The sequence below is a fragment of the Bos javanicus genome, chromosome 7 (genome assembly GCF_032452875.1).
Source record: "Bos javanicus breed banteng chromosome 7, ARS-OSU_banteng_1.0, whole genome shotgun sequence".
In the NCBI taxonomy this organism is placed as follows: Eukaryota; Metazoa; Chordata; class Mammalia; order Artiodactyla; family Bovidae; genus Bos; species Bos javanicus.
In genome coordinates, this window is record NC_083874.1 from 68730058 (window position 1) to 68743145 (window position 13088).

General features: G+C 47.7%; 1 protein-coding gene across 7 annotated transcripts in view; it reads right to left on the reverse strand.

Annotated features, from left to right (window-relative positions):
* ADAM19 (ADAM metallopeptidase domain 19) overlaps positions 1-13088 on the reverse strand; it is a 91894-nt gene that overhangs the window by 8344 nt on the left and 70462 nt on the right. For all 7 annotated transcript variants that reach the window (XM_061424175.1, XM_061424177.1, XM_061424180.1 and 4 more), the window contains 9 exons: positions 12489-12578; positions 9940-10135; positions 8599-8707; positions 7158-7362; positions 6113-6190; positions 5886-5994; positions 4715-4859; positions 3796-3880; positions 3280-3504 (listed from right to left, as the gene is read on the reverse strand). In XM_061424175.1, the coding sequence (XP_061280159.1) occupies positions 3280-3504; positions 3796-3880; positions 4715-4859; positions 5886-5994; positions 6113-6190; positions 7158-7362; positions 8599-8707; positions 9940-10135; positions 12489-12578 (1242 nt within the window). The remainder of the gene's footprint in view (positions 1-3279; positions 3505-3795; positions 3881-4714; positions 4860-5885; positions 5995-6112; positions 6191-7157; positions 7363-8598; positions 8708-9939; positions 10136-12488; positions 12579-13088) is intronic.

Consider the following 13088-nt stretch of genomic DNA (forward strand, 5'->3'; position numbering starts at 1 on the left):
GGCGGGGATCATCCCCTCCCAACCCTCAGCAGTAACTGTTCCCCAAGTCCTGTCTATTTTCTTTTCTATACACCCCTCATGGGCTTCACCCTGTCAATGCTACCATCGCCTCTCCCCCGGACACAGTTTAAACCTTGTAACTGATAATGTCTGTGCATTCAGCCTCATCCCCCTCTGATCAAATGCCACCATAGTAGGCCTTTCATTTTTTAAAACGACTTTTTAATTAAAGTGTAATATACATAAAAAACATGAGTCATAAATATACAACCAAATGAATTATCAGAATGAACACACTAACGTAATCCTCACCCAGGTTTAAAAAAAAAAAAAAAAGGAAGATTAATAGCCCCAGAAACATCTCTGGGCCCTCTCTTAGGCACTGTGTCTCCCTCTTCCCTAAATGTAGCACAAACAGAGATCCCAAACCAAATCTGATCACATCACCCACATTCCACCACTGCCCCCCTGTTCCCACTGAATGCAAATCCAATTTGTAATCCAGGCCCATGGCACAGTCTGGCCTCTCCTGGCTCTCTAGCTTCTTATCATAGCTCCTTGGGCCCCAGGCAAAGGGGCTCTAAAGCTCCTTCCATCTGGGGGCTCTCTTCATCACAAAGCTTCCCCACCAACAGGTCCCTGGTCCAAGAACCTCTCCTGCCCCTCACAGCCTGCTAACTCCTGCTCACCCCTCAGGTTTCAGCTCCAATATCACCTCCTCAGGGACGCTTTCCCAGATTTCCAGACTAGATCAAGTCCCCGATAACTCTCTTTGTAAGCAAGCTGAACCTCTCCTTCATAGCACTTACCACTTCTGTAACTACACACATACCAGTGTCTTCCCCAGCAGGCTGTGAGCTCCAGGAGGCAGAAATGGCTTCTGCTTTGCTCACCAGTGCCAGGTACAAAGCAAAAGTTCACACACATGTGCAGAGAGAGCAGAAGAGGTTACAAAGCTTTGCCTACCACCTCTCAAGAGTGGTCCAGTCACCAGGCTAGGAGGTTGTGGAGCTGAGACCTGAGAGTGTGGATGCCCCCAGAGCCGACCCAGGGCCTGACACACAGGGTGGCGGAGGGTCTGGAGTCAGCCCTAGGTGCAAGTCCTGGCTACTCTACTTACAAACCACCCCCTTGGCCTGGCCCCTTCAACCCTGTGAGACAGCTCCCCCAAACAGAAACTGAGGGCAGCAGAGACTCAGTACTCAGATGGGTCCCAGGAAGGGCGTCTGCCCAGACTGAATCCCTGCCGCCTGCCCTCAGCACTGTTGAGAAATCCCTGTTTGGGCCTGAAGCCATGCTTGGGGTGTATATTTTGGGGTACCTGCCACTGGTGGAGGGGCCTTCTGGGCTCTGGATTCCTGCCAGCAGCCTCCAGGGCAATGCAGCTGGAGTCCACTACCCAGCCCCTCCCCCAACCTATTGCTCAGCACCTTGGGCTCAGGCTGAAGCCATCTCCATTCAATAAGCCTGCAGTGCAAGATTTTCTGGAACACTGGTCTCATGGACTGCTCCCTCCCTCCCTCCTCCTCTGTTCCCCCCTCACACCCTTGTCTGCGCACGGTTGCTTTCTCCCCCCTTATTCCCTTTTTCTCTCCTTCTGTGGCCTTCAAAACTCACATGTGGCCACTCTAAACCCCAGTGTCTCAGAATGTGAGTGTATCTGGAGACATGGCCTTTAAAGAGGTGATTATGTTGAAATGAGGCCGTTAGAGTGGGCCCTAATCCAATCTGACTGTCCCTGTGGACACACAGAGACGTCGGGGCGCACACGCACAAAGGAAAGACCACACGAGGACACAGGAGAATGCAGTCACCTGCAAGTCAAGGCGAGCTGCCGCAGAAAAAACAAACCTGCTGGACTTCCAGCCTCCAAAACCGTCAGGAAGTAAGTAGTTTCTCTGTGGTTTCGGCACCACCCCACCCCCAGACTGTGGTGTCAGTTACAGTTGCCCAAGGAGCCTAACACTCTCCCTGTCCTCTGCTCTCCTCTCTCTTGCCTCTTCTCTCCCTGTCAGTCTTTCTTTTCTCTTTCTGTATGCAATTTTCTATCCCACTCCTGCCCCAGATGAGGAAAACGGGAGAGCAGCAGTTTTGCAGGGCTTCCCAGGTGGCGCAGGAGTAAAGAATCTGCCTGCCAAACTCAGGAGATGCAGGTTTGATCCCTGAGCTGGGAAGATCCCCCTGGAGAAGGAAATGGCAACCCGATCCAGTGTTCTTGCCTAGGAAATTCCATGGACGGAGGAGCCTGGTGGATTACAGTCCACGGGGTCACAGAGTCGAACATGACTGAGCACTGGAGCATGCACTGCAGCAGCTTTGCATCATCAGAGAACCAAACCTGTTGCTCCTGGCTCTGCTGAACCATGACACTGCCACGTCCCAGAGACCCCAGGACCTAGAGCCAACAGTCCTTAGGGGCAGGGACAGCCTGGGCCCCCTGGACCATGCCCAAGAACAACAGTCCCAGGAGGAAAATGGCCAAGTCCCCTACCCCAACTGAGGGTAAAACACAGGTGGTTCCGGAAGGCACCACGCCTGGCCACCACCCAACATCTGTGTCTGTGTTGTAGGAACTCCTGCCGGAAGGTACAGCTGGAGCCAGCAGAGCACAGACACGCCGGGTAAACAGACTACAGGGCAGGATGGCTCTGCTTCTAAAGAATACCGGTGATGCGGGGATAGCCCAGACCCTGCCCACCCCTCCCAGAGGCCGGGCCCCTTGACCTGCCCCCCAGATGAGCAAAGCATCACCCTACATCCCTCAGGAAGACCTCCCGACTAGTGCAAGGTACTGATTGGCACAACATGGTGGAATAAGTACTATGATGAGAGAAATGCAGGGACACCAAACTTGGGCTTGGGGGTCAGAGAAGGCTTTTTGGAGGAAGCAGCATTTAACAGGAGACCTAAGAATGAACACGAGATGTTGGTGCAAAGGGAAGAAAGTGTATGTGGCAGAGGAAACAGCATTTGCAAAGGCCCAGTAGAGAGGAAAAGACCACGGGGAACTGAAACACTGACTCAACATGCACATTTGGGGTGGAAGATGGGCGCCGGCTTGTCAGGAAGACGCCAGCCAGGGCGGAAGTGCTCTGTAGCATATTTCCCCATCTCGTCACCTCACATTCTGTGTGCCCAGTATGGACCAGAATGCAGCAAGGGCAGCCAGCCCAGGACTCAGCAAGCTCTCTCTTCCCAGCCTCCATCATTCCTCATTCCTCATGGCTGATGGCCTGACAAGTGATGCTCCTGATCCAGGGTTGCTGAGAAGCCACTTACCTGGGAGAGGACGCACTTAGGGGCGGGGGGCACTGGCCGGCTTGGGGGCGGTCCCCTGGATGATTCTTTCCTCTCTACTGATGGTCTGGGCCCTGGGGAGTTTCTAGCAGCCTTGCTGAGGTGTGCTGGCGATGGCGCAGGTGGTGACACGTTATGCAGGTAGTCTGGAGGGGGCCGGGGAGGAGGCTGGGAGGGCTTCCGCAGGGTTTCAGGAGTGTTGGTCACCTGTATGCATAAGACGAGGAACGTCTGAGATACAGGAACCCTTAATGCACTTAAAAACTTGAGGGTGGCCTTGGGTGTCCCATTGGCACGAACAAAGACCTCGGATCCCAGAGGTCAAATGCAACTTTTAAAGTCATGAGGGGATGGTAGAACCAGCTGACCATCTCTCAGGCCAAGAAAGTATCGTTTATTACGAATCCCAAGGGGCCCACAAAGGTGCTTATGGGAAAATCTAGCACAGTCCTAAGAGAGAAGGTCAAAGTAGCAATGTTCATGGTGCAAAGCTCTTACCTTTCGCCTGCCCTGGGGTGTCTGCAACTTGAACGTTGGGTTGGCGTGGCCTGTTCCACTGTTCTGAGACACCCTGAAGGGACAACTAGTAACAAGGAAGGAGAAGCACAGGTTGTTCATTGAAGGTTACTGCCTGAGTTCGCTCTGACCCAGGTGTGGCCAGCCAGCAGCTCAGTCGTCCCTGAATCTGCTCTAGCGGAAGTGGGATTGGCCCTCCTGAAGCCCAGCTCCCTCGGCACGGAGACGGTGGCCAGTGGAAAACTCCCAAGGAAAGAGAGTTGGCCTCATATACAGCACAGTGTGCCTCAGTATCTTTTCGTCACCCTTTTTAAGACCTTTCTCCCCCAAGAAGACAAGAATGTTACCAGCCATCAACCAATCTCCCTCAGGCATCATTCCAGGAGGACCTGGGATTTAAAAATCTCCTCTGGAAAAATTATGATTTATAACAGAGGACTTGGAGACTATACATCTTCAATACCCACAGGAATGAATTACTTAGGACAAAAATTACTCTCTGTCTTGAGTTGATGTCTAGCCACCTCTGTGACTGACTTGAGCTAGTCAGTTTTCCTCTATTGCCTCACTTTCTGGGCTCTAAGATGCGGAGGAAATCCATTAGATACAGGATAGATTTCATTTCACATTCCAGCTTGAATTGGTTGGGGGCATTCTGCTGAGAAGGCTTCTGAAGTGATGACCAGGCTCAATCAAGCTTGCTTACAATAAAAATCAAGTAGTAATGTTTGCCGTGGTCATGGAGCATAGCAGAAGGGGAGAGGGTGACGTGCACTGGGCATTTGCCTTCCAACTAAATGAGACCCACCACCACCACCTTCTTCTTCTAAAACCAGGCACTGCTTTCAGAAAGCTGTGACCCCCAAGTAGACCTCAAATCCTTCACGGCACCCCGTCATACCTGAACTGTTGCCTCAGCTTGGAAGGGAGGGCTAAGGACTTGAGGTAGCCCAGTTTGTTGTTCTGTTTACAGCAGCGATACATCATGATCAGGGCCACCAGCACAAAGATGGCTGAAAACACTCCGGCGACCACAGGACCAGCGCCTTCCAGAAACAGAACCCAAGCGGCAGATTTAGAAGCAGTTGGCTTCAGTAGTGGATTTCAAGTAATATGTTCCAGATACTCTTCAGATCCTTGATTTTCATTTACCTTATATTACTTATTTTAACTTAAAAACTATAACAAAAAAGCACATACTATGTCCCACTGGGAAGTCACTAATATTACTAGCTTCAATAATCAGGTCAACTTGCTTGGCAGGGACTTCACAGTAAAGTTTCTCCAGCTACTTCTGCTTAATTGAAAAGCATTCCTTTTCATATAAGGCAAGGAGCTCTATTATTCCAGCTCTATTATTATTTACCACTTGTTTTCTGCCTAAATCATGATTTTCCTGGACACAAAACAACCACAAAACACTGAGACATATAGATTGATCTAAGATTAGAAGCATAATCCACAATTTCACATTTGGTTTCACCAAATTTGCCTCAATGTTCTCATGAATTATAAATCTAAATGTACAAAATATATATAGACCAGTGACACACTACTTTTAACTGCTTTATATAGAGGTTTCTTCCTTGAAAGATTTTGCTCAAAAAAAAAAAAATTTTTGCTATTATTTTTTTAAAGTTTGGAAACCAAAGAGCTAGAATCCCTGAAATACACTTCTGAATTTCCAGCTCCTCATTTTAAGCTTTGTCCATCAAAGGGCGTCTGAGTCACTATAATGTGCCCTAGGTCCATGATTAATTTTAAGTAGTTGAGAAGGGGTAGTTGCTACCACTGACCCCCAGATAGAATGGATTATTCAATAACCTGTGGTCTGTCTTAATCTCTCTGTAAGCAGGAACAGGCTCCTCAACAGAAGGGACAGAGACAGAGGAAGAGCAACTAACCTGGACCCCACACCAGGCTGCTAGCCTGGGCCACTCCTCCCACTCAGCCCCTCTTGTTCCCTCATCTATAAAAATCAGGATGACAGTGCTGACTTATTATTCCTCTGCATTATGCCATCCATCCCTCCTCACAAAGGTGGGCAGGAGCCACGCAGGCCGGCCACTCACTCTCGGGAGGCATGGGCCCGCTGTCGATGCTGCCCCCTTGGCCTGGCGTGTTGCAGAAGGGTGGGGCCCAGCCCCGGAAGCAGTGGCAGTTCTGGTTGTTGTTGCAGACCTGGAGCAAGGGCAGGGCAGGGAAGAGATGTCAGCACCCTAGAGAGCTCTGGCTTCCCACAGTGCCTGCCCCTATGGACATCATCGCAGAGGAGCCCCAGAACCTCCAGCATACGTACCCCGTGGCCGTTGCACTTCTTCGCACAGCCTTCCATTTCAAAGAACGAGGTGTTCCTGCACTGCCCCTCAAAGCAAATCTGTAATGAGAAGAAACCGGTCAGTACAACAGAAGGGACACTGGTTGGCGATTAGGAGACTGAGGTTTTGCTTTCAGAACATATGGGACTCAAAAAGGCAGCCTGCTTCAGGTTATTATAGTGATAAAAACAACCTAAAATTCAAGGACAGGATGACAACTAAGTTCTGCTATTTCTCTTGCGATGAGGGAGAAAACAACAAATATTACATTTTAAGAAAATATAATAATATAATGTGCGTGCGTGCTCAGTTGCTAAGTTGTGTCCGACTCTTTACAACTCCATGGACTGTAGCCCACCAGGCTCATCTGTCCATGGGATTCTCCAGGCAAGCACACTGGACTTGGTTACCATTTCCTTCTCCAGGGGATTTCCCTGACCCATGGATTGAACCCGAGTCTCCTGAATCTCCTGGCACTGGCAAGCAGATTATTTACCACTGTGCCACACCTGGGAAGCCCATATAATAAATATGTGTGATATCATTCTATATTACTATTGGTTCTATGTTACTTAATTGCATATTAATATGTACTAATTTAAACATTATACTTAAAGATAATGACCATGGTGATAGCAGTTTACTTTGTGCCAGGTACTACACCGAGTGCTTCAGATGTGTTTTACAATGTTATTCTCAGAGTTAACTCTCAGATAGCCGCCCAGGCTTCCCGGACTCCTAGTTTAGACCATTTCATAATTCATATGATAATTAATGATGAGGACAAAAGAGATATAATAGACAATCCTTCTAAACAGTTTACAGGGATTATCTCATTTAATCCATACAACAATTCTATAGGGTGGGTCTTGCTCTTAATAATATGCTCTATAAAGAATGTAAGCCACAGGGCTAAAGAGGTTGGGGAAGCTGGGATTTGAACCCAGGCATCCTCCCCCAGACTCCCACTTCAGTCACTACCCTCTGCAACCCAGAGGCTAAGTGAGGCTGGAGGAAGGAACTTACGTGGTTATGGCCACACTTGGTCCCGGTCATCACCAGGCCGGGGTCCAGCATGTCACCCTCCTCCTCGGGACCTCGATAGACGTGGGTGCCCCGACATCGGATCTGCCTTCCATTTATCACGATGACGGTGTCGATGGGCACTGCATTAGACTCCAGGGGTCGGGCCTCGGAACTCTGACACTGGATCTTGCCACATTTGGCATCTCTGAGCCCAAGAGAGGAGGAGGGAAGGAGATGGAATCAGAGACAGGGAAGAGCTGGGACACCAAAGAGCTTCAGTCTTTCTCGACTGGGACAGCAGGTTTGTATGGGGGAGAGGCAAAAGGCAATGAGTGTGCTGTAGGGACTCAGCCAGAATTCCTCTGTGTGGTCTTAGACTAAGGATAGGATGCTATATCTTTATTCCCAAGTAGATGTAGCCAGAGGGCTGGCCTTGGGAAGTCCCCTTTACCGCAAGAACAACTGCCTGACCTGAGCAACCTAACCCCTTATGCTCTTTGTACCCCCAAGCACCCTGGTGTTGCAGCCAGAAGAAGCCTGGTGTCATCCCTGACCTCCCTCCTCCATCCTATATACCAACCCAAGTTCACACCACCATCCTCTCTCACCTGGACACCAGGAAACTGGTCTCCCTGCTCCAGACTTGCCCTACAAGGGCCTAATTTCCAAACTGCTCTCAAGCCAAAGTCCAAACTCCCCTAGCCACATACTCAAGGTTTCTCATGATGTGGTCCCTGCTCAACTAGCCAGGCTCATTTCTCAGTAGCGCACCCCGTACCCCACCCCCGCTGCACCCCAACATTATACTTTAACTATATCAAGTTGCTATCAATTCTTCCTACCACCAGCTTTTCTCTATTCATTTCTCTGCCTGGGACACTCTACCATGTACCAGCACCATTCCTCATCCTGTTCAAATAGATACTTTCTCCAGATCGCAGCTTAAGCATAACTTCCTCTGGGAAACCACTTCAGCCCACTAAGGTGGGTTGGGTGGCTCCCACCATATTTCCATTATTACACTATCCTCTTAAGTTCCATGTACTCAGCCCAGTGTCTGGCACATGGTAAATCCACAATAGATAGTGGATGGGTGGGTAGGTGGATGGATGGTTGAAATGAATGAATGAATGGGTGAATGACAGGCTATTCAGATGAGGGTATAATTAGTACCCTGCGGAAATGACCCAAGAGGGCTGATGGGCTGCCCTAGTATAAGAAGGTCCCAAAAGGAAATGTGACCAGCCTTCTAGGAAGCATTGCATCCACACCCTCCCTCTGACTTCCTTAGGGCTGAATGGTGCATTGTCAAAAGGGCCTGGAAGAGATTACTGAAGGGCCCGCTCTAGGGCCAGCCAAGCGGATGAGTGGGTGGGAGTGACGAAAGAGCAGGACTTGCTTTGGCATCCTCATCTCATGGGGTCTGCCTTATGGTCATCACCTCATGTTGCACTTCTTGTGTTTCCCATTCATGTCCTTCCCACAGTTTCCAAAGGTGTCCCCTGCCACATTCACCTTCTCGAAGCAGAGATCAGGAGCAGGCCGGGCTCCTGGGTGGGCAAGAAACATTTATCAGCACACTAGCCAACTTTAGTAGAAGTCAGAAGCCCCCAAAGGACAGAGCTAGCCCCTGGCAAAATCAGGAAGTAAGGAAGTTTTATGGAAGGGAATATTCAGCCTTTTCTTTATCCCTATCTGTTGGTCCACCCCCACCTTCTCAAGACCTACTCATAAAAAAAGGTTTTATATCAGTTCTTTACACTTTATTGAGGTTTTATATCTATGGGAGGTTTGTGTGCTAAGCCTTCTTTCTCATGAAGAAGCCCTTTCTCATTTCAGGTGTTTGTTATTTTTTTTTTTTTTAATAAAGGTAATACCTGCAGAAGATTTTTAAGAATAAAATACGTTTTTCTGTTTTTTCTACTTAGCCATTCCAGTTCCCACATCCCTAAAACCTGGAGAAGCAATCAATTAATAGTGTATTTTCTAAAGATAATTTTATCTCTACCTTCTAGATACAATTCTTGTGTATCTTCTAGAGATAATCTATCCAATAAGGAATGGCCACATAGTCTATTCACATTTTTTTTTTTTTACTTAGTACATAGAGAGCTGCGTCCTTTTATTCAGCTTATGGAGTCCCAATGTATTTGGGTGCACGAGATTTACCTTAACTGATAGGATTTATTGAAGTATTTATGGGTTGTTATTGCTCTAACAGTGCTGTAATAAATATCCTTGTAAATCTACTTGGCCAAATACAAACATAGGACACATTCCTAAGCAGTAGTATGGATGGGTCCAATGACAGGTACACTTAAAATTCTGGTATCTCCAAACTGCTTTCCATTGGGGTTGTACACATCTGTTTCCCCACATGTATAATATGGTTTTCTCCACAACTATACTATTATTCTTGTTACAGTATTATCATGCCAACTTATCAAATTAATTTTTCACTCTTTTCCAATATGATATATGAAAAAAAAATCCCATCTCATGGTTGATACTTTGCTCACAGCTCCATCGTCCACCTGTTGTGTTGGATTATTCTTATCCATTCACTCACTGTGAGAATTTAAAGCATCAAGGAACTAGGAGGAATACTGTCTACTGCCTCCTGCTGAAAGTCCGCCTTGAGGCAAGGCAATAAAAAAAGGTAATATCTGGAGATGCTCTTGTAAAGCCTGATCCTAAGCAATCCAGAGTGTCTGAAGGGGGAGGCTGGCTAGGAAGCATCGGGGTGGAAGGAGGGTGGTCCGCTCGCTGGAGAGTGCCTTACCAGGGCCCCACAGCTGCTGGCACTGCTCCTGATAGGTGAGGCACATGCCATTGTAGCAGTAGGCCTGGCCGTCCTCGCAAGGGGTGCCGTCCATCTGGTAGAAGTTGGTGGGGCACTGGGGGGACTTGCCCGTGCAGAACTCCGGGAGGTCGCACTGCCGGGCCTGTTCACGGCACAGCGTGCCCGGGGCCAACAGCTGAGCCGAGGAACAAGAAGCGGGGGATAAAGTCAATCTCCCACCTGTCCTCAATCCTCCCAGCAAGGGCTCATGAGCATCACTCCCACGGAACAGAAAATCCCTTACCATTATTTCAGAGCACTTTTTACATGACCTCATTAGCTTAAACCACCATAAATCATCTAACATGAAACATCTAACACTTAGTTTCAAGGTGGTTTTACAAATGTTAACTCTACATAGCAGTCTTAAGAATCAGGTAAGAAATAATATTTATGCAACTATTTACAGTTCACTAAGTGCTTTAGTAATAACAGCTACTTTATGGAGCTCCTACTTAAATGCCCAGGACAAATAATATTTCATTTAGTCTTCATGACAGTCCTATGTAATATAATTATCCCTGTTTTATAGATGAGGAAATCTGAGGCATGTCTCCAAAGTTTCATGGTTAGTAAGTGGCAGAAGAGCAAAGCCCACTAGTATATATGTATAGATACACTCACACACAAACTAGCATTCATGCATCTTTGAATTCACAAGCACTCTGGCAATAATACACCCACATTACGGAGTCAAGCTCCAGGCTAAGTATGTTGCACATGTTCATCTCATGAGATCCTCACAATGTCCATGAGCTAGATACTGCTATTTGCCCCATTCTGCAGATGAAATAACCTGATCAAATAGCACACCTTGGGCAACTGGTAAGTCTGAGTTTCTGTTCGAGTCTTCCAGCCTCCCTAGGTGGGGTCAGTGTTATTAGTACTCTTCCCATCTTACAGATAGAGAACTCAGGCTTGGATGGGTAATAGCTGCCCCCAGTCACACACAGGGCTGGAAATGAAGATCTCAGACTCCAGGGCTCATCTTTTCCCACACACTTCTCTGCAGGGAAAGCCTTTCCAAGATCCAAGCTGAAATCCTGGGACCCGGAGACGAGTGCTCTCTACGTTCATTCTCAGGCCTCAGCCTGAGATCCTGACCTGACACAGCACAGCCTCTCTGAGGGATGCCGGGTCTGTCTTAAATCATACAGACGGCATGGGAGTTCCCCTGAACAGGCAAAGAGAGCTATGTCTGAGAATAGCACCCCGCCACACTCCTGGGTGACTCCACACCACCCACGAGGGATCCCAGGAGGGAAGGTGGGAGCGGGCCAGCTGAGCAGCTTGCTGACAGTCTCAGAGCAAGGGTGGCCTCAGATGCATCTCCCCACCCAGCAGCAGGATGGAGGGGAAAAAGACCCACCAACCCTGGAGCCAGTCTGCCTGGGTTCAAATCCCAGCGCCTTAGGCAGCAGACCTCTGTTGATGCACTTTCTCATGCGTGCATGAGGACAATAACCCTCTCGTGGTTATTGCTAGAAGGTCATGCTAGAAAGAATGTTCTAGTAAAGCACTTCAACAGTATGGGGAACATAATGAGCCCTGAGCATGTGGTATGTGGAAGCACAGTCCACGATCCAATCTAAAACCCTGGGACCAGATGGGCCCCAGACTTCACAGATTTGAGAAAGCAGACATTACACAGATGTACATACATATGTATATGTGTATATCTCTCTATATATACATACACATGACATATGTATATTACATAACCCAGCATCAAGGCCTAGGATTATACCTTATAATCAAACACACTAATGTTTTTGCAATGAAATACACTATTTGCTTTAAGTGTGATTTTTTAAAAAAACTATAATTAGATTTATGTCAATTCAGATCCAATTTAGCCACCAAATGAGTTTAAAAAAATTTTTTTTTCAGTTTTTAGAACTTCCTGAATTTCAGAATTGTAGATAAGAGAATGCAGACCTATAGTAACATTAGTGGTAAAAATGGTGTGCTCTTCCAATCAATACTAAGAATGTGGGCTCCAGAGTCAGAGAAACCTGGTTCAGCCCCTTCCTCACTGTTTAACCCTGGAGAAGTCACTTATACCCTCTGAGCCTCAGTCTCTACATCTTAAGTTGAGGATATTAACATAAACCCCACAGGTGTTCTATAAGGACTGAATGAGATGACACATATAAAATTCTCTGCACTGTGCCTGGCACCTAACAAGCAATCCCTTAATGTTAATCAAAACTGTAATGAGGAATATTATGAATGCCAAATAAAATCAAGCCTACTCTCTCTGGACATTTTTTTTTTAATTTCCCACTTTCCAGGAGGCCCACACAGCCTTCTGGGATAATCTGAACTCAGTGAGGTCAAATATAGAAAAAGGGAAGCTTTGTTCAAAGGCTCTTTCTGGCTAACTTTGACACCACCACTTCCCCAGGACTGAGGCTGAATCCTGGCCATCAGCCCCTGCAGAGCCTCAGACTGTCAGGTCAGAACCCTGGGTGGGGAGGGCCCCTTACCTTACAGCGGTGACAGCAGGAGCCGTGCGCACACTCGGCCCCCTCTCTCAGGGTGCAGTTAGCGGCATTGCAGCAGGGGTTCTCACATTCCTGGGGAGGCAGCAAGAGTGGGCATGAGCCTCAGAGGCAGCAGAGCAGGGAGATGGGAGACAAGGCAGGAGGAGGGGCCTTTACCTCCTATCCCACCTTATGTGCCCCTGGAACTCCAGCTCCCTGGGAAATCTCTACCCAAAACACCACTTTATAGCTTTATCATTAAGATAGTATATATATATATTGTAGAGAATATACACAAGCAGAATCATCAGACACAACTGCATTTTGACACATTTATAAACATATAGTTATTTTACAAAATCACAGTATCCATACTGCTTTTAAACTTAACACACTACCCCCACTTTTCCTTGTAATCATGGATTCGTCTAAAATGTGATTTTTAGCATAGTACTACATTATAAGGAAATGTCATGATTTGTTTTTCTCATCCCCAATCCAAAATCCAGAGACCATGTCTTCCTGGGATCCAGGCGGACCTGTGCTCCTCCCCTTCTAGAGCACCAGGCGTCTTCCCACCCCAAGGCACAGCTCTCCCACTAG